The 24,512-nt window shown below is 31.6% G+C and overlaps 3 protein-coding genes across 3 annotated transcripts; all 3 read right to left on the bottom strand.

Moving 5' to 3' along the window:
- Positions 1 to 1,064: 1,064 nt before the first annotated feature.
- Positions 1,065 to 6,893, bottom strand: LOC147398995 (uncharacterized). The gene is made up of 14 exons (XM_086448368.1): positions 6,664 to 6,893; positions 6,426 to 6,578; positions 6,237 to 6,335; positions 5,272 to 5,373; positions 4,587 to 4,730; positions 4,356 to 4,450; positions 4,133 to 4,262; positions 3,914 to 4,018; positions 3,681 to 3,787; positions 3,547 to 3,598; positions 2,413 to 2,502; positions 2,211 to 2,295; positions 2,069 to 2,133; positions 1,065 to 1,424 (listed from the first exon to the last, which is right to left on the bottom strand). The coding sequence occupies exons 1-14, from the start codon at positions 6,760 to 6,762 to the stop codon at positions 1,326 to 1,328; spliced, it is 1,425 nt and encodes a 474-aa protein (XP_086304494.1). The 5' UTR covers positions 6,763 to 6,893; the 3' UTR covers positions 1,065 to 1,325.
- A 2,207-nt stretch (positions 6,894 to 9,100) lies between these two features.
- On the bottom strand, positions 9,101 to 11,243 carry LOC147398994 (glutathione S-transferase U17-like). Its single transcript, XM_086448367.1, has 2 exons — positions 10,811 to 11,243; positions 9,101 to 9,582 (listed from the first exon to the last, which is right to left on the bottom strand). The coding sequence occupies exons 1-2, from the start codon at positions 11,126 to 11,128 to the stop codon at positions 9,211 to 9,213; spliced, it is 690 nt and encodes a 229-aa protein (XP_086304493.1). The 5' UTR covers positions 11,129 to 11,243; the 3' UTR covers positions 9,101 to 9,210.
- A 9,153-nt stretch (positions 11,244 to 20,396) lies between these two features.
- On the bottom strand, positions 20,397 to 22,708 carry LOC147398993 (glutathione S-transferase U17-like). Its single transcript, XM_086449023.1, has 2 exons — positions 22,317 to 22,708; positions 20,397 to 20,866 (listed from the first exon to the last, which is right to left on the bottom strand). The coding sequence occupies exons 1-2, from the start codon at positions 22,632 to 22,634 to the stop codon at positions 20,507 to 20,509; spliced, it is 678 nt and encodes a 225-aa protein (XP_086305149.1). The 5' UTR covers positions 22,635 to 22,708; the 3' UTR covers positions 20,397 to 20,506.
- Between the last annotated feature and the right edge of the window lie 1,804 nt (positions 22,709 to 24,512).

Below are 24,512 nucleotides of genomic sequence, written 5' to 3'. Positions count from 1 at the left end.
TATCCCCACAACCACCACCACAACATTATGTCCACACCACCAATGGAATGGAGAATTAAATTATGGTACAAATGTTGATTTTATGATTTGGACACCATACGTGCACAATCCATTGTAAATTAGATTGTTTTTCTTCAAAAAACTTGGGAAATTTAGTCTTTTCTCCCATAAAATTGGTGAAATTAGTGATCCTCACCAAATTCAAGATCGGATCTGTCCCCTTGACTTTAGTTGACTTGGTCAAACTGTTAAAAATAGTACTCTATTAACTGAGACTGTTAATGACCTAAAGACCATCAGGTGCATACAATCTAGTGGTAGTGATTTGATCGAACGAGATCTGAACTCGCCATTTATGACAAAGAAATCGAAGCCCTAAATCAATTTCTTTTGTTTTTCCTTGTTCTTGTGATTAGGGTTTGAAAGAGATAGATGTGAAAAGTGTGCGCAGAACTGTAAATTGAGAGAGATGATTGGTAGTTTCGTAATTGCACGTACCAATAAAATGGAGATTTTTTAACATTTGACCAAATCAACGAAAGTCAACAAGTACAGACCTCATCTTGCATTTTGGAGAGGTATCACTAATTTCACCAATTTTATGAGGGTAAGACTAAATTTCCCAATTTTTTTATTATTATTATCAATATTCTATGACAACCAAATGAGAAAAAAAGGATAACAAGAGAGAATATTTCTATAAAAATTCAATCTATGGACTTCTAATGAAATTCAAATTTTAAAATAAATGGAGCCAAGAGGATATATTTCTTAAAGGACTTTTTAAACATTGACAATCCAATAATCACAAACCATGATAATTCAAACGGATAAGGTAAGAAAAATATGTTCCCTAACATAATCTTTTCTGCAAATTAAAAAATATGTGGACCTTTCGAGATGCATTCCAACCAGTCGTCGTCATCATCATCATCGGTGATAGAAATAATTACAGTCCGAAGAATAGTATTATTAAAAGGATTACAAGTGAATTCTTGCTACTCCTACTAACGATTTCCAGTGGCACCACAATGAGAATTACTTTTAAGAGGATAAGAACTGGATTATAAATTGAAACATTATGGCTATCCATTTTACCACTTACGTTAAAAGGATTAGAAGGTCTAAGTCTTATTCAAGGATCTGTTTACATCTTACAACATCTTTTAAAGTTAATAGAGTCGACGAGGGAGTGCATATGTTAAACAGTTATAACAAGGCTTCAACGTTACAGAATTAAGTATTGGGGAGACCTCCGCAAACGATAATTTGCCCCCACAAAGGCCTGGGCTAATGATTGAAAGATGACAGTAGTTTAGTATTGTTCATACCACCTGTTCGAAATATGCACCTTCTAAAGCCCTAGCCTTTTCTGATAACACAATAGCATCTTCTTCCCTGCCAGCCATAGAATAACCTCTCTCCTGGAAAAACAGTACCAAGTAAACAAATGTCTGACCATAGCTTGTGATTATACTCAGTTTCTTCAAGATGGGTCCTCACAATATCAGTGTTAGAATTGCTAGGTTCTGTGTTTAAAAGGGAGTGTGAGGATACCCTTCAAGAAAGCCAACAAAGGCATACATGATAAATTTAGAGGTCCAACTCAAAACCAATTGGGAATGAAGGGAGAGGCCCAGGAGCTATAAGGAAAGAGACAAAGCAATGAGTGTCCGATGTGGGACTAAATTCAACACACCCCCTCACATGTGGGCCGGACTAGGCCAAAGCACGTGGAGATATGAACTGGCTGATGTGGATGAGAGAAAGGCCCACTCTGATACCATGATAAATTTGGGGGTCCAACTCAAAACCAATTTGCAATGAGTGGAGAGGCCCATAAGTTTATAAGGAAAGAGACCAGGCAATGAGTGTCCGATGTGGGACTAAATTCAACAATATGCACTTAGAGCCATTATTCTAGATATATATTATTTATAGTAGTTTTTTTTTATTATTATTAAAAATGATGAGCAGGAATGGGTTAGATCTGCTAGGGAAAAATCCACAACAACATTGCAATTGCAACTTAAAAAAGAAGAAATGAAGACTTATCAGAAAGCAATACCAGCAATCGCCACAAGAACGGGATCCCTTTCGTCTTCTCAACCCGCTTTTCAATTTCTTCAATTGCTGTAGTTTGAATATAAAGATCAATGAGAAAAGAAATAGCTGCATATTTGGAGAATAAAGTTCAATAGTGATCATACCCTTCTGAAATCGTCCAGTGTTCAGCAAGATACTGTACCAAACATCATTAAAGACGTCAAGTTGCTCATCTGATGCACCGATTATCTGGTGTAAAAAATAAAAAGTTTTAGACTTCAAATATTATGAAAATGTAGCCAGTGTATTAAGAAGACGAGAGAAAAGGAAAGAGGAGGATGGAATAATATTATGTGATGATCATACTTTACAGTCAATAGCATAAAAATCAGGACCAATCAATTCAAATGCCCGTTCGTAATTCCCTTTGCCATATTCATACAGAGCCTCTGCAAGCTGGGTATTAAGAAGTAAGATTGCAACCTTATAAGTTCAAATTGGTCCCACAACTACAAAGAAATTTTGATTCATGATAGCGTAGTTACAATTTCCAAACCAGTTATTATGTTGGACATCAGGGAATATGACATGTTAATAGAATGGTAATAAAAGCTTTGCAGCACAAAATGGTGCTTGATGTTTTTTATGGGAAGATCTATTAATAAATAAGCCAAACAATAAAACGTTTCAGCAGACTAAGGAAAAAAAACATATTAAAAAGAAATCACTTCCTTGCTAGAAGTAAAACTTCACTAATACGCCTGAATATATAAAATAAAAAGAACCGTTTGTTTGAGACCCCAGTGTACAGTAATGCAATGGGTTGAAGACCCCATTCTACAAATTAGCCCTGTGGTCCTCAACCACTCTTGCCTAGCAAAAAAATTATGCTAACCATCTGAAGATATTTCCAATAGGATACATAGTGGCACAGTTGTAAGTTGTAACACCATTTTTATTGATAGGTAAAGTAAAGGATATTATGAGAAATCAAAAGAAAAGCAGAAAAAACTAGGAGGTTCAAGGGGACCTGCCTAGGGGAAAGAAGATGAAAAGATAAATAAAGAGAAAAAATAACAAGGCAATGTCAAACTAGCATCTCGACTACAATGGTATCCCATCTGGTTTTAACATCTAAAGTAATGTCTACAAGGTGTTAGTAATACACTTTCAATCACTTGTTATATAGATACAACTTTATCCTTGGTTCCAATTTGAACAAAATTGTACCTTAGAGAACAAAATAATAGAATGTATTGTACTTATAAAATCCATGAAAACTAATATCCAACACAATGTTTATTCTCATTTTCAGAGAACTTCCCTCTCAACGTTCTGAACTTCTAACATTACTACCATACTTTTATTATAAAGGTGATAAATACCTGTGTATATTTTCTAAGCTCCAATTAGGGAAAAATCAACAATAAATAAATATATTTGAATATAAAATCATCCAACCAATATATTAGGAATCGGGAAATAATGAACTAGACAAACCAGAAATCCTCTCTGCATAGATTGTTGCTTCTTCCCACTCATCGAACAAAGCCTAAAAAATGTAAATGGATGTTCCACTGTTAGATAGATGCAGTATCCAACATGAACAAAGAAAAAAGTAGATTTCTTCTTACCTGGATTTCATGGCCTTGAATAAATCCTCTGCTTCAGCCATTTTGTTGGTACTCGCTAATGCCCACATTATTAACACATCAAGGTGCCACTCCAAAAGCCAGGTTGACTGAATTTTAGAGTAACCATTCATCAATATACAAATATACTCTAAGCGCTACCTCCATGCATATGGCATAACAATCTTCCCAAGTTAATAACTTTCCAAATAAACATACTGTGTCTTATAACTCACTTGGTCCATAACACATTCTGCCAAGATCTTTAGACGGTCCTCAAAATAACCTATCTGACCCCGTACGTAAACTCGCAACAACAATGATAAAGCATTCAGATACACCTGAATTCACAAGGGAGGAATGACCTATAATTTTTTTTTTTTTTTTTTTATAAGTAAAATTACCTATAAGTATTACAAAGTAGGTCATGCTAATGAGAACAAGATCTAATATACCTCTACAGAACGAGCATCACTTCGTTGCAACTCCTTCCAGATATTATGATCGTAAACTTCCAAGACTTTGCTGATCGGAGCATTACCTTCCAAATAACAAACAGCAACATGCCACCAATTGTGTGTGTACCTGAGAGTAGAATTAGTTCATCAAAGTTGTTGAACACAATACAGATAATAAAAACCATGAAAAATTCATACTCAAAGAATGAAAGATCCATACATGAATGATGAACAAGAACTCCATGAAGATGAACATTCTTCCATAAACTTTACTGCTTCCTTGTAATGGCATTCATACTGAAGAACATGGCATAACTGCAAAAGAATCCACAAGATTCAAGAATCTGTATTCATACAAACGATCAATTATCTTATTAAATCTATAATTTCTTGGATATAATTTAAATGTGTTTACTAAGGATTCAAGGATATGATAACATCTTTGACTCACATTATGTTGAGACCAGAGATCTTGCCTGTTGATCTCAAATCCCTTCCTTGCAGCTTCCCTAGCATCATCCATTCTGCCAAGCTCCAATAAAGGAAAAGCAAGCATTCCATATATGTAGCTCTCTTGTTGATTTTGTGGTAGAACCTGTTTCTTGCATTAATTATTAAACTCATTCAAGCCACGACAAGATCTGAATCAAACATGAAAAGAAGTACTTAAAGATTATCATGGAAGCAGACTTCAAAGAAATAAAGTAAGATGAAGTACAAAAAAGTTGTGTACTTGGAAGCATCATCAAGTCGGGGTTCGGGAAAAAGTAGGCAAGGGAAAAAGTCGAACAAATCGGGAAAAAGTCGAAATAGTGTTAAGACAATATATATTTTTTTCTACTAAGTGTTGTTTTTATTTATATTATCAAATCCTACTTTAAACTTAAGAATAAATGGTCTTTGAAAACCCTTTTAAAATAGCTTGCTTAATAAGTCTTTAAAATAGTGATTTAAACACGATTTTTTGAAAAAGTTGGAGACTTTGGTGACTATGCTTGGAAGTATCAGAAAGGAACGACATCAATATATCACATATTGAGATTATCTTGGATAAGTGTAAGAAAATGCTAAAGGGTTAATGGATGATGTGAGGATGGCCTTCCCTTACACATATTTTGTAACAAAAGGAACACTACCTGTTCAACAAGATCCAAAGAAAGATCAGGTCGAGCCATGTAAAAGCAGTGCACTTGAGCCCTTTTTAGAGAAACCAAATCTTTTGGAAATTGCTCCAGTAACTGCAAAATAAACATCACATGCAGAATTATTGTGGCATGCACAACACAGCAAGAGGAAGAAAAGAGAGGATGATGCAACAAAGGTTTCCCCCGCCAAATGTAACTATCCCAGTAGAAAGAAAACTCATCTTTACAACTAAAACGACCCAAAATGCTAACAAAGAAACAATCTAACCAAAAAGGTAAAAATTACATAGAGTTAACAACCATTCCCCCTCTAGAAAAAAAAAGTAGTCAATGAGAAGGGAAACAGCGAGAACTCAAACATACACAATGATACAACTCCAGTTAAGGGAAAAAACAAAAGCCCTCTAGTTTTACACCCTGCAACTCTCTTAAGATGGATGTCCAGTAATACGAAATTGCCCAACAGGAATGCACATCATCACGACTGATTTGTTCTTACCTTCGAAATTAATTTTGTTTTACACCTTCCAGATACCCTAACATACGACAAGTGGGACTATACACCACTTATGATTCCATTTGGCCCCGTAAGAGATAGAAACATGAAGTAATATCGCCTTGATTCATGTTTCTATTAGTAAGGTCCTTTCAACCAAGAAACAAAAACCTCCCCAATCACCTTTTGAAGATCAAGTGAGAATCTCAAACAAGGGAAGAGAAAATCCACACCTTTCACACAACATCAACATTGGGAATCATTATATTATGTGATTTAGCTGGTCAAGTGTTAAACTTTTGTCGAAATCATACAATAATTCATCGGATCACTCAAATTAAGCACTTTCCACAACACTTAATTAAATACTGGAAAAAATTGATTTAAATTAATAATAAAAATTAAAAATTAATGAAAGAATCTCAACCTCACTTATTAAATACTGGAAAAAAAATTCTACCTTGGAGTGTAAATCAAGTACCACATCGTCGTCCCTGTCATCAGAGATCAAACAGGAGACCGCATCGAAGACGGCTTTCTCATACGAGGTGGCGAATTGCTGGAATAAAAGGAAATTTGCAACTAAAATAAAGAAAAACAGATAGAAAGAATTAAATAGGTAAAAAGTTGAGAGATGGGGAAATCTTACAAATCGAGCTTTGGCGGATTGGAGATGAAATGGAGCTCGAGAAGGGTTATTGGAGGAGAGAAAATGAGCAATTAAGATGTTTCCAAGAACACAGTTCTCATCATGGATTGATGCTTCGAGTATCACCGAATAATTTCTCCCGTAACTCAGAAACTTCATTTATTTGAACAAATTAAAATCCAATAATTATTAGAAGAAACAGTGATGGAAACAGAGATAGAGAGACAGAGAAACGAACCTGTTGATAGTAGGCATTAATGGCGGAGATGCAACCATCAGAAGAGGTTCTCACTGGGTATCCCCATCTGTCTAATTTCACTCCATCTCCTCTCTCCATCTCTCTCTCTGTCTCTCTCTCTCTCTCAGCAGAAAAGCTTCAAGTGTGCCTTTCTCTCTGTCTCTGTCTCTGTCTCCGTGCAGAAAAGCTTCTTAGTGTGCTTTGTTTTTGCCGAAGGAAAAGTTCGAAGAGATGGCGTAGACTCCATCGAAACGTGGTCGCTTTCGGAAAATATTTGGATAATTTAGATCTATCCATTTGTGTTTTGGTGAATATTTGAGAGACCCTGCGATTTTCAAATTGATGACATACCCCTTGACTGTCATCTTCTCTTTAATATCAACAAAAAATGACCAAGATACCCTGTATTCAACCACTTGAAAAAATCACCTTGATTTTAATTTTTCTTCCAAAATTTCCATCCTCTTATTTGGAAAAGTCATGTAGTAGCGATCTTGTCAATAAAATCTATGGTAGAACATCAAGTGTATTGGTGGAAAATACAAGGGTTTTACTTTTAACATGATAGGAAAGGTTGGAGATTTTCTGTCATTTTATGTTAGTCCCTTATAAAAGACTATGGTCGAGGGGAGATATCATCAGCTTGAGGAGGCTGGGTATTTCAATTACTTACTAATTGTTTGAAACTTGGCCGACCAAGGAAAAAGTGGTTTCTATAAAAGTCAACATGTTAGTGGTGAAACTGAAAATGAAATAACGTTGGATTTGACTTTTTTTTCTCCAGATAACCTTTACTTAGATCATCTCCAACGCAGCACTCTCCACTCATACCCATAAATGAGCTTTTTTGGGTATATGGGTTGTAATTATGGGTATCCATGCGACATGCCAACCGTGCTACCCATAAATTATTTGATAGTTTTTTGATTTCAATTCAGATATAATTTAATTTTTTTTTTTTTAAATTGACTTATTTTCAACATAACTGTCTGAATCTTTTCCCTATGAGAGTACCTCTTTTTGGTATAGAAAATGTTAAGACCCAAAAAATAATGAGGGATGGGTCTTGAGGTGAAGATACTATTTTGACTCCACTAAGCGAACAACAGCTGGGTGGAGGGATGGGTATTGCGTTGGAATTGTTCTTAGTTCAATTATTAGAAGGGTCGGTTCCAATGACTCTTGATAAAATACATTATCTTAATTGTGTAAACATGAAATCCAAGAATTGGGATTTATAAGTATCTAAATAACGTAAAATTCTCGTAGAGTTGTGAGAATTCCACTTGATTGTACTTGGTCGATGTGGCAAGTGCACATAATCATAGATCTTTTTCTTCGGGACAAACAAAGAAGAAAAAGATCTATAATTTTGTGCATTTGCCTTGTTGATCGTATATAGACCTAATGAAAAATTTCAAGTCAGATTATCATTAGTCTTAATCTATAGACTAACGATAAAACGACACACTAACACGTACACGACTAACGTGACAAGAACATAGAACTATAGATTTTTTCCTTGTGTATTCTGAAGAAAAGATGTATGATTATTTGTCTTTACCACGTCAGTCAGTCGCGTACAAACTGCATATGTGTCAATGCGTAGGTTTATCACGGCTCTGATATATAAAAGGATAGTTGTGACTTGTGAACGCAATCTAAAAGAGACTTTTCTAACGTCCATGTTGAGGCCCTCCATCAACACAACGGTTAGGATTTGAGGAAAAAGATTGATTTCCTAAAGATCAGTTTCAACAACTTGGGTATTAATACACTTTTCCCTAGGGATACACTTGCCTTGGGAGTTGGTGATTTCCGAGGAAGATAAAAAATAGTTGGAGGGTCCGATTTATGATGTATGGAATGACATCACATAAATACAGTGTCTATGTGGCAAGTTCTAGTTGGAGATTATAGAACACATGGCTCCTAACCAAGCCTGAGGAGAGAGCCCGATGTGTTCTACTCTCCAATCATAATGTGCCAAGTAGAAACTGTTCATATTTATAGGAATGGGACACCTTATCGGATCACTACTTGATTGATAGGTATATTGGGGCTCGATTAATTGACGATTAGAACATATCGGGCTACTTGCCAAGTACAGAATTAGAGTAGATCTTTTGTAACCCATTTTTCCTATAATTATTCTAAGAAGGATTACCATTTCCTTTGTTGAATATGGTGAAATTCCTATTCCACTATTCGGGTACATTGTTCATTTTAATTTAAAATCATACTCCACATTTTGTGAAAATTATTTTTAACGAGATTGTCACTTTATAATCACTACCACATAGTTTAATTTTTACATGCAAAGATAAAATACTAGTGATTTCGTCATTCGTGTTTTGGGAATTAGGCCAAAAGTTATGCATGTTTTGGGAAATGTCTCTTCTAACAATCCAAAATCTAAATCTCAACCAAACATGAATTGGTAAAGCTAATCAACATTTATTATGAAATAACAAGATCATTGATAATGATCACCATTAAACCAACATGATTCCTTCCCGATCCTTCATATTCATATAATATACTACTTCAGTTACTAGGTGGAGGAGCTGTGTAGATGGTTTGAATCACCTTAGCAAATTCCAACAACTTCTCTGTCTCGGGCATCACCTCCTTCACAGCATCATCAGCACAAAATCGCTTGGCCCACCCCACAAGACATGGGGTTTTCTCCTCATCAAGAAACTTCAAGCCCTCACGCTTCTCACACACCTTGAGCCACCCCAAAAAACAACCAAGTGCGATGTCAATGTACCCAATTTGCTCTCCACCGAAGAAATCCTTACCTTTGCTAAGAGTCTTGAAGGCCTCTTCCAACAATTCAGTCCCATCAATCGTTTGTTTGATCGCTTCTGCCTTGTCTCCTTGCCCTCTAATAACCACTTTCAAATGAGGGAACCACTATACCAAGTACCAACAACAAAAACAAACTCGTGAAATTACACAATTCGTTTGAACTATTTGAGGTGTACGTTTTAGACATACATACCCACTCCAAGTTTTGGTGAATATTTGAGATTGAGTCATGCTAGAGTGACCTCAAAATTGTACCTCATATTGCACATCCCGACGTGAGAGTGGATAGGAATCATAGAGGCTTTTTCACTTCATGTTTTGGTGAATATTTGAGAGTTGTGTTTCTGGAAGAAAAGCATCTATGGTTCCTATACGCCTTCACGTCACAATGTGCGATGTGAGATACAATCTTGAGGTCACTTCAGCATTATTCTTTGAGATATACACTGTTTTAAAATTGGTCACATACCCTTTGACCTCAGTCTACTTCTCTTCTCCATAGGACTTTATATAAAATGATTAATATACCCTTATCTTTAGAATATAGTAAAAAACGCTTGATTTTTCTACTTAAAACAACTTATCTTTAAATTCTTAACGTTTATATATATATAAATTGTTCTTCAACCTTGAGATCCATCCCATTCAACCTTCAAACCTCATTATAAATATAGAAGTTTGGACGTACGAAGATGCCAACTTATCTAAGTTGCTAAGGCATTTGAAGGGTTCACCTCACAACTTGGCTTCAAAACCTGTAGAAACAAGGACTGCAACTTTGGTGGGCAGGGGCGAAGGGCCAGGTCAGGGATCAACTCATACCCAACTTAAACTTGACAAACACCAACCCATGCCCACGCCCAACACAGCCTTGGACATAAAATACTCAACCCAAACCCAACCCAAGTCAAGTTGGCGTAAACCTGATTAATATTAGATAATTTACTAATGATAATTAATGACTTGTATAAAGATAAGTGAATGTAAAAAAATATAAAATATAAAATATAAAATTATTTGTCCTAAGAATATATTTCGAAGTTCAAATATATATTTACAATTTTATTTGAAATGACCTTGAATGGTTTGACATTATCTGACTCGACCCACTCGAGTCAAATAATTTGATCAGATCCGAATATGGATTTGATGAAAGTAAAATGATTTGGATATGATTTTAATTATTAAGATCTGAGTCGGATCCGGATATGAATCAGAACAAAAAAATTGGGATATGGATATAAACATATTCATATCCGGATCGTATCCGACCCCTTTTAAGCCCTATCTTCATATTTTATTAAAATGAACAAATAGTTAATTAAATACAAACCTTGTCGTCTATGTAGGCAGCCCAAAATCGAGCGATGGCACGATCGTAAGGATTAGAAGGGAGAATAGATGGTCCAGAGGTCCAGACCTCATCGATGTATTGGACTATTATGAGGGACTCGCATATGGGTTTGTCTCCATGGATGAGTACTGGAACCTTCTTGTATACTGGATTTGATTTGAGGAGAAGATCGCTTTTGGCTCCAAATTTCTCTTCAAGAAACTCGTAATCAACTGATTTGATGCTAAGTGCGATATGAGGCCTTATCACGAATGGACTCTGCCAATATCCCAATATCTTCACATTGCTCTCTGCCATGGCTCTACTCTCTTAGTTCTGTTTTGTTCTTCTGTAAATTTCCTTAGTTGAGACTTGAGAATTAAGCTGAGAGAGGGACTATTAATATACAGAAAACCATATGTGTGAACACAATATAAAATATATGTCGAGAGATTGTTGAATTTTCTTACATATTTTTTTATCTTTTAATGAAGAAGATATAAAATAGTTGGTGGATGAGATATATGATGTGTGGCCTGACATCACATGAGTTGATTTTCTGATTTGAAAATTTTCACTTCATTTGTGCGCGGCTGATGTGGCAAGGGCACATAACCATAGATCTTTTTCTTCGAGATACCCTAGGAAAAGATCTATGGTTTTGTGCCCTTATCATGTTAGCTGAGTATAATCTTTGTAGGAGTTGTGATAAATCGACTCGAAAAAATGTACTTGGTCTATACGTTGTTGATGTGGCATGTACATAGAATCATGTATCTTTTTCTTCGGGATACACAAGGAAATCGATCTATAATTTTGTGCACTTGCCACATCAACCACGTAGAGACCGCATATGTTTTTTAGAGTCATTTTATCATTAGTCATTTTGCGTTTAGAGTCGTTATAATTTGTCTCAAAAAATCTTACTCAACTTGTATTCGGTTGATGTGGCAAGTGTATAAAACATCAATCCAATACAGACCGCATATGTTTTTTCGAGTCATTTTATCATTAGTTTTGTAGTATATTACTAACGTGGTAGGTGCAAGATTCATAGACTTTTTCCTCGGCATACACAACTGCATATGTTTTTCAGGAACGTGCAATTGTGTATCTCAAGGGAAAAAATCAACAATTCTTGCACCGTACATGTCAGTTGAGTATTTGAGTTACACTGTGTGGTTGAGTTACAAGATCATTACACTTCCTAGAAACTGTAGAGATGGGTAGAGAAATATTAGTTACATCTCAATTGTTCAATTTGAATAGTTGGCTAGTGGCTTTTAGTTAGGGAAAATTTATTTAAACAATAATACATTAATTTATAATTATTTAAAAGTTAATATTTTTATTTTGAATATAGCAAATAAGTAATAAACCGACAATTGGATCGTCGGTTTTCAAGTTGACAAAAATGCCCTCATGAAAATCGGCGGTTCAACCGCTTGTTTTCGCTATAACAGTCAAATTAAAAAAAAAAAAAAATTCTCCAACTTATGCTCCAACAGTCATATTTTCCACTCCACGCCCAATGATCATGAAAAATCCCATTATAAATAACATATTCAATCCCCATTTTGCACAATCTCACACTCAATTCTTTTTTATTATCCTTCTTCCTTTCTTACTCTCTAATTTCTCTTAATTAAGGGATATTTTTTTCAATTTATTAGATGATTAGTCGAAGAATGATTGTATGCCGGTATTGAGGTTATTGTGAAGATCAACATACATTGGTGGTAATACTCACATTTTAATGGTATAATAATTACAATTAATAATTATTAATATAAAAAATAATATTGATAATATATGTAAGTGTCTATTTTTTTTTCAATATTATATTATTAATATAATAATTATGAATAATAATTATTAATATAATGATAATTACAAATAATATATGTAACTATCAATACTATTTGTTTTTCAATAATATTTGTAAGTATTAATTACAATTTTTTTTAAATAATAGTTATAATTATTAAAAACACTACTTTTAGGATTGCATATCTATAAGGATTAATTATAAATTATAAATATGTAATTATAAAATATAACAAATGATTTTTAGTTTTTTTTTAATTTTATAATACTATTAGAAAATAAGCTAATTTTTCCTTATTTTTAATAATTATAAAATAATATAATAGTCATGTACAAATCATATTTAATATAATTTATTTTATATATATATGGGTTGATGGTGTCACACAAGTAAAAATAATCATTTTTAAAAATATGGGTTAAAAGTTTTGGATTGAACTTATTTTTTTAATTTATGATAAGAAGATCATCCTCACAAAAAATTAGTCCAATCTGAAACTTTTAAATCCATCAAAAGTGATTTACAAATTATTGGTAAAAAATTGATGGTCGACATTCTAAATCACTTTTGATGGGGTTAGAAATTTCATATTAGGCTGATTCTTTTTAGGATGATCTTCTTATCATAGAAATCATTCACACAAAAAATCAGCTTAAAAAAAATTTCTAACCCATATTTTGAAAAATGATTGTTATAACATTGTTTTTACTTATATACACGAAGGTTGATTTTCTAGTTAAAAGATCATTATTCTATATATATATTAACATGTAGAAATTGTATTTAATATAATTTATTATATTATCATATATAATAATATTTAATTTAATATAATATATACTTTATATTATAATTTAATATATATTTATTTACGAAAGCGATGGTTCAACCGTCTAGTTTCAGTGAAGGGTATTTTGAGTACATGATTAAATTTCGGCTGAAAATTGAGGATTGGACTATAAGTTTATTAATTTATTGATGATTTCTAAAAAATATTATTTTTAATAATAAAAAAATTAATATATTATTTTTTAAATAATTTTTTCCTTTTATTATATCAAGGATTAGGTGTCTCAGTATTTCAAACTTACCTTTAATACATGGATTTTGTTAACGTTTGCCCGAAGGCATACCTTAAGATGCATTTAAAGACCTTGGATATAAGTATTCCGAAATATTTTTGTGGAACGGGATTTGAAATCATAAAATACTATTTGAATGTGTTTTTAATGCATCTTAGTGTGTGCCCTCAAGGCCTGTTTCAATTTTCAAACCTTGAGTTGGGGTTAACCTCTGGTCTGGTACGATATAAATTATCTAACTTGATTTATAATTATTTATTTATGCGAATGTATATTTTATAATATAATGTAGTAAGAAGATATTTACTTAATAAAATCATATTTTTATTTAAATAATAAATATTTAAATTTTAAAATATGAATTATTTTAATTAAAATATATAAAATCCCAATTGACTCACCTGAGTTTTATTGACTAAGTTGAGATTTCCACTGATCTTGTTTGAAAACACAAGGTATCTCAAATATCATAAAAATGAAAGATCAAGATAAAATCACACTCTTCCTCACATGTAGACTCATCGAGCTAGAGGGAGTCAAGTATGGTAAAAATAATGAAAATACCTCGCCTTCAACTCTTTGACAAAAACCTTTATTCTTTTTTCCTAAAATATAAGTAGTTTTTACACTCAATTTTTATCTATCTCAATTTCTTTCTTATCAATCCAAACAAGATGGAGAGAAGCTGAGTTTCTCTCTTCTCTTAATTGATTTATCTTCTCTTCACTTCTCTCAATCTAAATATAGTCTTTGTGGAAGCTTGGCCATAACTCTCTCCAACATGAGGACACATGAGAGAGAGAGAGAGATTTTGCTTAGACAAGGGAAGTTTTATATACGTCAATTTCCATTAGCCTAAAAGAGAAGATCGAAATTAAAGAGCATGCCACCAATTTGAAAATATATGGGAATATCTCAAATATTCACAAAAATGTTGGGTCAAACCAAAATCCCACTTGACTCTCTGTTCAACGTCGTGCTCACGATTGAAGAGCGTTATGGCCACAGTCCTATCAAAGAGGGTTGAGGCCAGCATTCCTCATATTTGAAGTATTTAATAAAAATAATGATCGTGATCTTGTAAGTGAGACTAGTCTAGTAAAAATAATGAAAATACGCCGCCTTCAACTCTTTGCCAAAAGCCTTTATTCTTTTTCTGCAAAATATAGGTAGCCTTCTAACTTAAAAACTTCTATTTAACAATCTTTAATCTTTTCTCCCTAAAAAAAAATAAAAATAAAAATAATCTTGATCCCCACCCCCACAAAAGAAGGTTTTTACCTTGCATTTTTTGCATAGATATTTGAGATACCTCCTTTTATTTCAAACCTAGTGACATACCCCATAACCTCAGTCCTATATTATTAAAAAAAAAAAAAAAAAATTTAAAAAAACCTAGAAACCCATGATTTTCTTCTCAAAATTAATCATCTTCAACCTTTTGAATAAGCTTACGAGAATGCCACCAATAATGACAATGATGATGATGATGATAATGACGATGACAAGATTGTAATCCATGTCAAGTTCAATAGGAAACTTCTTATTACAAGTTACCATATTAGCTAGAATTCTAAATAGTGATGGTCATCCATGAGAATCTTTTATCCTCAATCAGTTCTTTGTTGTTTTCCCACAATAGATTTGGCTATTCTTCAAAGATGATTTGAGCAAAGCAAAAAATTTTGAACTATTTTCTAGCTTAAAACTTGAGTGTGAAAATTTAAGAAGTTGAATTTCAATGAAATTCGAGCTATCCTCCTAATTTAACAATTTTGCACTACTAGACAATGTAAGAAGAAACCGGGAGGAAATTCATAAATTCTAAAATGAAAATAAAAATAAAATTAAAAAAAAAAAAAAAACATTGTTGCAATTAAATAAAATAAAAATAAAATTAAAAAAATAAAAATGGTGCTAGAAGACCTTCCAACAATGGAAGAAGAGGCTCTACTAGTTTTTAGGATGGATGAAGAGGTCATGGCGGAAGACCACCTAAATGTAAGGGTGTGAGTGTCAACTAGTCGGTTCCATATATATCTAGAACCAAAACCTAAATAAAATTTGGTTTCGATTCTTATTGTTTTGATTTCGGGTATGAGATCCTTGGAACCAGAATCAACCCTACAAATACCCTATAACCATCAAGTACCCATTAATTAAGATAGATAATATTTTTTGAATGAGAAAAAAGAAGATAATTATCTAATATAATAGAAAATTATTTATAAATGTAATAATTTAACTTCTAATTCCTGAATTGAAAGTTAAGATCAACAATAACTTTTTCAAGCAAGTCAAAATTTTGAGAATAAAATCATAAAAAATTATGGCACAGATCATTTATTTGTTGTTGAAACTGTGCAATACATGGAAATTAATGGATACTCACTTAGAGAAAAGATAAAAACTAAACACTTCATCAGATAATCAGGTAATTGGGTATTGATTGACACCCTTACCTAAATGTGAGGGTTGCGGTATTATGAGTCACATGAAATATAAATGCTTGATCATCTACCATCACCTGAGACTTTCAGGTGACAAATGCTTAGACTACATCAACCAACACAGATATCTGTAGTGAAATTGGCTGTATTTTTTCAGCAATTGAGTACATTTAGTCCCATCTTTCTTCCATTCCAACCCAAGAATATTGTAAATATCATGCCATTTTATTCTTTTGTGATAATTTTACTTGAAATTATTAATTCTTAGGCTACTAAATAATAAAAATTTCACCAATAGACAACCTGTCCCAATTGCCATTGCCCATTGGTTCTTTGATTACAGAGAAAATATTACTTGGCAAATCATTTGACAGGCAAATGATTTGTTAAGCAAATCCATTTCTACTGTTTGAACACAACATGAAAAATTTCACGGAAAATTATTTTTGTTGTTAGAGTTGTATAAATATATATATATATACTATTTTAATTTTGCTTTTGTGATACTATATAAAAAATTACGATAAAATCATTCTTTTGTGCAAAAATTAAATTATTACACCTGAATTTTTTAAATTATTCAAGAGCTACTATGTGCACCCCAAATTTTAATTATTATACTCCAATTTCTTAAATTATTTATCAATCCCCAATTGAAGATTAAAACACACTCTTCAAAAATTACAAAGGTTTGGCAAAAATTATTTTAGTAGCAGTTTACAATTATGATTAAACTCATATAAATTCCTAAACCGAAAAATAGATAATAATCTAGCAAACAACTAGGAAAGTTTTTAATGGCACCACAATTTTTATTTATGATTTTCTTTTTTTTTTTTTTTTTATCTGGGGTGTAATCAATAAAAGTTCGGGTTCCAATAGTAGCTCTCTATTTTTTTTATTTACAAAACATATATTGAAATAATTTAAAATTAATTATTTAATCAGAAATTTACAACAACAAAAAAAAAAAAGAATTGACTATGTTAACTTAAATTTTTTTTTTTTTGATAAAAATAATTAATTTTTAATAATTTAAATATTTATTTTATAAATAAAGCATAATTTTTAACAATTTAAAATAATTCATTATTTTAAAATTTTAATGCTACAGGTGATGACAAATCATTTTCCTAGGGGGAGGGGTAAGAAAATGATTTGCAGCTAATGAAGGAAAATCACATGTGTTGACAAATCATTTTCCCTGCAATTTTCTAATTTTTGACACACCAAACACTTGAAAATAGCAGTATTCCACGGAATTGCAATTTTCACCTGATTTTTCGTGCAATCAAACGTACCCTTAATTCTTAAATAATATTCTAACAATCTAATACTCAAAATCTAACAAAAAACAAACTGGTAAAGATAATCACAACTTATTATTATATATAAAACAATACTGAACCAACATGATTGCTTCAAACTCATATAACATACTCTCAATAGATTATTGTCACGCCCCCGATTTAGGATTTAAATTTTTCCAAATCTCAACATTGGAGCAAAAGGAAAAAAAATCAAAATCAAGATTTTCAAAACTTAAATACGATATATATTTTTTCCAAATAATTTTGCTAGAGTTTCCCTTAAAATTGGACTTATAAAAAATTTCACATGTAAAAATATACTTGTATAATCAAAATTCATATATCCATTGTAATCCAACTATCATATTTATAACGAATATACATCACTTCAAAAAAAATATAACTATAATTACAATCCAAAAGTTTACATACATCAACTACACATCTCATATAGATCTTCAGTTGTCCATGTCATAAAAACTAACGCTTACACTCTGAACATATATATACAAAAAGACATAACATGCATAATGCTAATTTATACAAAAAAGTGCAAAAGTACAAAAAATAATTTCATTTAACTCCAATCTCAACTCATATATAAAAGAAATAATGTTCATCATCTTGATTTTATGATCCCTTTATATGATATTCCCCATTAGAAATAGGCATCTTGTAATATTTTGTTAGTAGGATGAGTAATAAAGAAGTTACTTAAAGTAAATTGACATTTCAAATTAATAATCTTGATATGAAGGGATAAACAAACTTATCTATTACAAATAATGTTAATTTTAAATAATTAAATAAAAACAAATAACATTCGAAATAGACTAATTTAAAAAAAAAAAATAATGAAATATTTTCATCTTATAATAAAATAAAAGAAACATAAACATATTATAAAAATATCAATCTTGGTGGTGTATTTGATAAGAATGACGATATATACGATCGATACAAAAATAGTGATCTGTATATCGATGCTCCAGTACTTAACCAGTGTGGAACTTAGTGTTAGTTCTTAATTTTATGACCAGTCTGACAAATTATCATAATTGGTTGACCCTATTTTCTGGCTTAGGTTGGTCATTGATCTCTAACGAAGATAAATTGTTTAACTATTATAGATTGTAAATGATCATTTCAAAAGTCATTTTCATCGTACTTCTGTGATATGCATGTGTCTTCAATCGATTTAGTTATCTGCAAACTATTTTTATAATACAATTTATTATTTTTTCATAAAGATAAGATAAGAATTTCTCAAATAGTAGGTATAATAGTATTCTCAAATGGTATCTCAAACTATTGAAGAGAATATCAAATCCCTATTATTTAAATTAATTGATTGCATTCGAAAGGTGCTACCGATTAATCTTATCGACATTTATTACCCTTATAATGGATGACAAAAATAGTAATTATATTTTTTAAATTTCATTTGAAATAAATTAAAATAAATTAAAATAAATTTGCAAATATATCGAAAGATAGTAAATCATAAAGTAGTAAACATACAGGAATACTGTCCCACGATTACCATCTTAATTGCATCATATATTCTATTACATAGTGCTCAAAAATACTCTAAACCTTGAAATTTCTCAACACAATCACATACAGTCTAGAATCCCATTCTTAATTTTAAATAATCAAAATTTTCATTCTTGATTTCAAATTTAAACTTAAATATTTTATTTTTTAATAGATTATTACTCAATAAAAATACACTTTCAAAATAGGACGTCTTAACAGTTTTAAAATTGAATACTCTACGAAAATTACTATGAAAATCAATTTGTCCCAAATTCATTTATTTTTTATTTCACAATATTAAAATATCAGAGAAAATATATAAAACAAATTATTTTACAATTCGATATATAAATTTTGATTTTTTAAATCATAACAAATTTAAAAATAACTATCAAAATTGAAATAAAATATATTTCATTGAAAATTATACTATGAATTTGAAATTATAAGTTTCCTACCTTCGTAGCTGGATTTTATGCGTCCCTATGACATTAAACTAATTTTTCTAGCTAATGTATTCGGTGATTCGACAAAATACTTTGATGACTAAGTAAATCTCAACATCGATGGCATTTTGTTCTTCAGTATCGGATGTTAATTCACATCTGAAATATATTTAAATTTTGATCGAAGATAACACATACGAACTCACTATCAAAATCCACTCATCTCAGTTTCTATTTCTCTTTAGCAGTACGAATGAACATCAACTTATATTATAATATATAATAATATAATATATTATATTATAATATATAAAAATAATACACCTAGGTATCTAATCTGTTAACACATTTATAAATTATAATATATTATAATATTATATTATATTATACAATAACATAATAAAATATAATATAATAATAATTTTATTTATCTTAATTACACCTCACCCCTTTAACTCTTTAATAATTTCAAATCAATCCCTCTTATGTAAATAATTACACTTAAACCCAATTATTATATAAAAAAAATTATTTTATTATTTTAATAACAAAAATAATAATTAAATAATATATTATTTTATATATATTTTTCTTTTTTGTTATATTGTTACTTTAGACCAATTCAAATTGTGCGTCTTGGATTTTCGAAATTCCCATTGACCAAAATACCCTTTATGCCCTAAGTCTTTTTTTTATAAAATTAATGTTTTAATAACTTATCCTATTAAATTCAGATTTAAACATATTGACAGTCTAAACTATGTTTTTCGATGATTTTGAACTTAATGACAATGTCCATTTGACTAAAAGAGTTTCACATAAAATTTTAAATTTGATCTACTTTAACTAAATGTTCTAATTTTTCGCTCATAATCATGGTAAGATTCCTCAAATTATACATTTCATTTAACAAATTCTCCTTCTAGAAAATCATTATTTTAGATCGACAATAACACACTTTATTTTTAATATTTTTTAAAAACTAAATAGGAAAATAGGTCAATGTAATTGACTTAATTCCTCGATGTACATAATAAAATTTCATGACTTTACATTGATATGATAGGAAAACTTAGCAAATTCCAACAACTTGTCGGTATCGGGCATCACTTCTTTCACAGCATCATCAGCACAAAAACGCTTGGCCCAGCCAACAAGACAAGGGATCTTCTCCTCATCAAGAAACTTTAAGCCCACTATCTTCTCGCACACCTTGAGCCATGCCAAGTAGCACCCAAGTGTGATGTCAACATACCCAATTTGTTCTCCACCGAAGAAATTCTTACCTTTGCTAAGAGTCTTGAAGGCTTCTTCCAACACTTCATTCGCAGCAATCATTTCTTTGGTCATTTCTGCCTCGTCTTTTGTTCCTCTAACGATCTCTAACAAAGGAGTGAGCCACTACCAACAACAAAAATCAACTTATTAAGTTATACAATTCATTTAAATTATTTTCCACCATGCAAGGGTAATTTTGTAAAGTAGGGATGCCATTCAATATACGTATGTCATGTGATTGGGGGATCTCGGATTTTTGTGAGCAAAAATTTTTCCCTCTCCGACTTCCACGTTTTGGCGAATATTTGAGATGCCCACAAAATTGATGACATACTTCTTGACCTTAGTCTACTCTACGGAAAAAACACAATGAACAAAATATTCTCATCTTCATAAAACATTTTGTAAAAAACCCTTGATTTTTTTGCCCAAAATTCCATATAAGGTAAAATTTTATTTTATGCTTTCTTGAACCTTAGGATCCCATTTCCTTAAACCTTCAAACCTCAAAGGAGTTTGGGCAACTAGCATGAGATGAGAGATTAAAGGCAAAGGCATTAAGATCAGTTATAGTGTCTTCCAAAGAAGATTGGAGTCAAGGGGTATGTCATCAGTTTGAAAACATAAAGGTGTATCTCAAATAATTCACCCAAACGTAAACGGGTATGTCTAAATCTGTAAACCCAATTATTTAAGCATTAATAGGAAAGTAATTGGACGGTCTTTATATTTTGTTGAAGTTAATTAAATATGGAAAACGATAACGTTTAATACTTCATGGAGACATTAACATTTTATAACACTTTTTTTAATAATAATAATACCTCTATCTATTTTGTCTTTTAATGAAAAAGACAAAGGTATATTAGTATTTTTACATAATAAATATTTATTTACGTAATAAATACTTATATCTCAAATAATAAGTGTTAAGGACATTTAATTTTTATAATTAAATGTCTTACTTGCAATAAATGATTTGACAATTAATATAAATAAATATTTATTGTGTAAAAGACCAACAAACCCCTATTATTTAGTAAAAGACAAAATGAATAAGAGTATTATTAGGAGAAATAAATGTTCCAAGAATGCTAACATCCTCCTAATGTTTTGGTAGTTAGCATTCTCCATTAAATATACATTAATCTTGGAGTAACAAAAACACACAAGGGCGAAGTTGGTAGGGGCAATTGCCTCCATAGAACTTTGAGACACCCCTATGTCATTGCCTTTCTCATATATTAATTGGAAATGACTTAAATATCCTTTTCTTCAATTGCTAACAAAAGACCTCTGAATTTCGCCCTAAAACCACTCATCTTCAAGTTCTCTAGTTATACAATTAACCATAGTCTGCCTCCCACTACAAGAAAATCTTGGCTTTGCCCCTAGAAATGGGGACACAGTTGTTACAAAAATGACTTGGTGGCGTGCACACAACTGTAGATGCTTTTTACTTGTATCTCGCAGAAAATCATCTACGATTATGTGCGTGCCACCACGTCATTGTGTCACAACTGTGTCCCCCTTTGTGTCACCCGGCACAAATTTTAGTTAAATATATACAAACCTTGTCTTCTATGTAGGCAGCCCAAAATCGAGCAATGGCACGGTCATAGGGATCAAAAGGGAGGATTGATGGTCCAGAGGTCCAGACCTCATCAATGTATTGGACTATTATGAGGGACTCGCATATGGGTTTGTCTCCATGGATGAGTACTGGAACCTTCTTGTATACTGGATTTGATTTGAGGAGAAGATCACTTTTGGCTCCAAATTTCTCTTCAAGAAACTCGTATTCAACCGATTTGATGTTGAATGCGATACGAGGCCTCATCACGAATGGACTCGCCCATCCTCCCAATATCTTCACATCGTTCTCTGCCATGGCTCTACTTTTTTAGCTCTGTTTTTTCTCTTTAGTTGAGAGACTTGAGACTTAAGTTTGAGAGAGGTTAGTGGTACTATAATATACAGGAGGGATAGGTGTGAACCCAATCTAAAATAGATGTCGTCATATCGAGAGATTGTTGAATTTTCTTACTTAAAAGTTTTTTTTTTTTTTTTAACTTCTACAGAACGTTGGAAACTGTCCAACTATGTCTAATGAACGTTGGAAATTGATTAACATTTCCTAGAGATTGTTTGTCTTAAAATCTGTTTCCATCTCAGCCGTTCCACTAGAATATTCCTTTTGTAGAAGAAGATATAAAATAATTGTTGGGTCAAATATATGATGTGTGGCCTGACATCACATATAATCAATGCGAAGACTACGTGGACTTTTCTACAAGTGGTTGAGATGGGAAGAGAAAAAAAAAAGGTTACATGGGTTTTGTTACCTTGTGCGCCCACAGCATGTGTTAAAATGCATTTAAATATATATATTTTAAAATAATATAATGTAGATTAGAAGATATTTAGTCATAAAATCATATTTTATTAAAATTTGAAAATATTAATTATTTTAATTAAAATATACAAAATCCTAGTCGGGCTCAATCGACTTTTATTGAATCAGTTGAGATTTTCACCAGTCTTGTCATCAATTTGAAAACAAAAGGAGGCATCTCAAAGATCATAAAATGCAAGATCATGCTACTCATTAACAGTCTTTATAAATATTTGATGAGGACTGCTAATCAAGCCGTTTAAAAGACATTGGGCTCCTAATCAAGCCATTTTTCTAGTCGCATGTACCCCTCTGTTTGTTGTCGAATAAATACATGCCATGTAGACACTGATGGTTGCTATATGAATACGTCACCGTCCTAGATCACGACTCAAATGAAAATACCTCGCCTTCAAATCTTTGCAAAGCTATCTATTTTTTTTTGTAAAAAAATTGGTAGCCATCAAACTCTTCAACCTTAAAAGATAAAAAGTTCCATTTAACAATCTTTAATCTTTCTTCCCTCGAAAAATTAAAATAAAATAAGAAGAAAAAAAATATTTATTTCCCCCAAACTTATGGGCTTCAATCCTTATATAATTCATTTTGTAGAGTTGTCTGAGGTGAAACTCTATTAATTATTTTTTCATTGATTAATAAGAAATAGTAATTAATTAAATCATAATAACAATAAATGGAGATTTTGCCACCAAAATGAAAGGTTGACGGAATAAATTTCATTTCTTTTGAAGAGGAGAATCAAGGGTTTTTCGCAAAAGATGGGATCAATCTTTTGAACAAAGATTTGTTATTTCGAAATTTATGTGTTAAGCTGATGAACCAATGGCATGATGCCACGTGCAATAAAAAAATAAGAGTGATTGATAAGCGGAGTGAAAATTTCAGAGCAGTTTATTTAGTTGCTTTTTCAATATACATGGTTTTTCAGCTTAGTACATAAATTTTAAAATAGCAAATCCCTTTTCCAATCTTTTAGTTATTATGTTATTTCCTAGTAATCTCTCCAGTACTTAGATGAGTTTGTAAACATGATATCCAAATGACTAACGATAAAACGACGTGTTGAAACATACGGGGTATGTACATGGTTGACGTGGCAAGAGCACATAATTATAAATCTTTTTTCCTTGTGTATCCCGAAGAAAAAGATCTACAGTTTTGTGTGCTTGCCATGTTAATCGCGTACATACAGCGGACGTTTCAGCTTGCCCATTTATCACAACTCTATCCAAATAGATACAAAAACCTGGAGTGTCTAAATTGTCCTTTTTAAACACTCAACCAGACACGAATCAGATTTTTATTGAGTCGATTCATGCAGTTTGATTAGTTCACTTAGTTATGTACAATCTC

Source organism: Akebia trifoliata, chromosome 7, assembly GCF_017979445.1.
Source record: "Akebia trifoliata isolate Shusen 1 chromosome 7, ASM1797944v1, whole genome shotgun sequence".
NCBI lineage: Eukaryota > Viridiplantae > Streptophyta > Magnoliopsida > Ranunculales > Lardizabalaceae > Akebia > Akebia trifoliata.
The sequence above is the reverse complement of the archived record's forward strand: the minus strand, read 5'-3'. Positions and strand labels throughout refer to the sequence as shown.

Bases quoted from the DNA above. Each gene is read 5' to 3' on its own strand.
- LOC147398995 (XM_086448368.1), bottom strand. From the start codon at position 6,762: ATGGAGAGAGGAGATGGAGTGAAATTAGACAGATGGGGATACCCAGTG. The intron at 4,019-4,132 runs GTATATTAGATC...TTGTGAATTCAG, and splicing joins GTGATGCTCGTTCTGTAGAG to GTGTATCTGAATGCTTTATC. The intron at 2,134-2,210 runs GTATGATCACTA...TTCAAACTACAG, and splicing joins CACTGGACGATTTCAGAAGG to CAATTGAAGAAATTGAAAAG.
- LOC147398994 (XM_086448367.1), bottom strand. From the start codon at position 11,128: ATGGCAGAGAGCAATGTGAAGATATTGGGATATTGGCAGAGTCCATTC. The intron at 9,583-10,810 runs GTTTGTATTTAA...TACTTGGTATAG, and splicing joins CTGCCTACATAGACGACAAG to TGGTTCCCTCATTTGAAAGT.
- LOC147398993 (XM_086449023.1), bottom strand. From the start codon at position 22,634: ATGGCAGAGAACGATGTGAAGATATTGGGAGGATGGGCGAGTCCATTC. The intron at 20,867-22,316 runs GTTTGTATATAT...TGTTGTTGGTAG, and splicing joins CTGCCTACATAGAAGACAAG to TGGCTCACTCCTTTGTTAGA.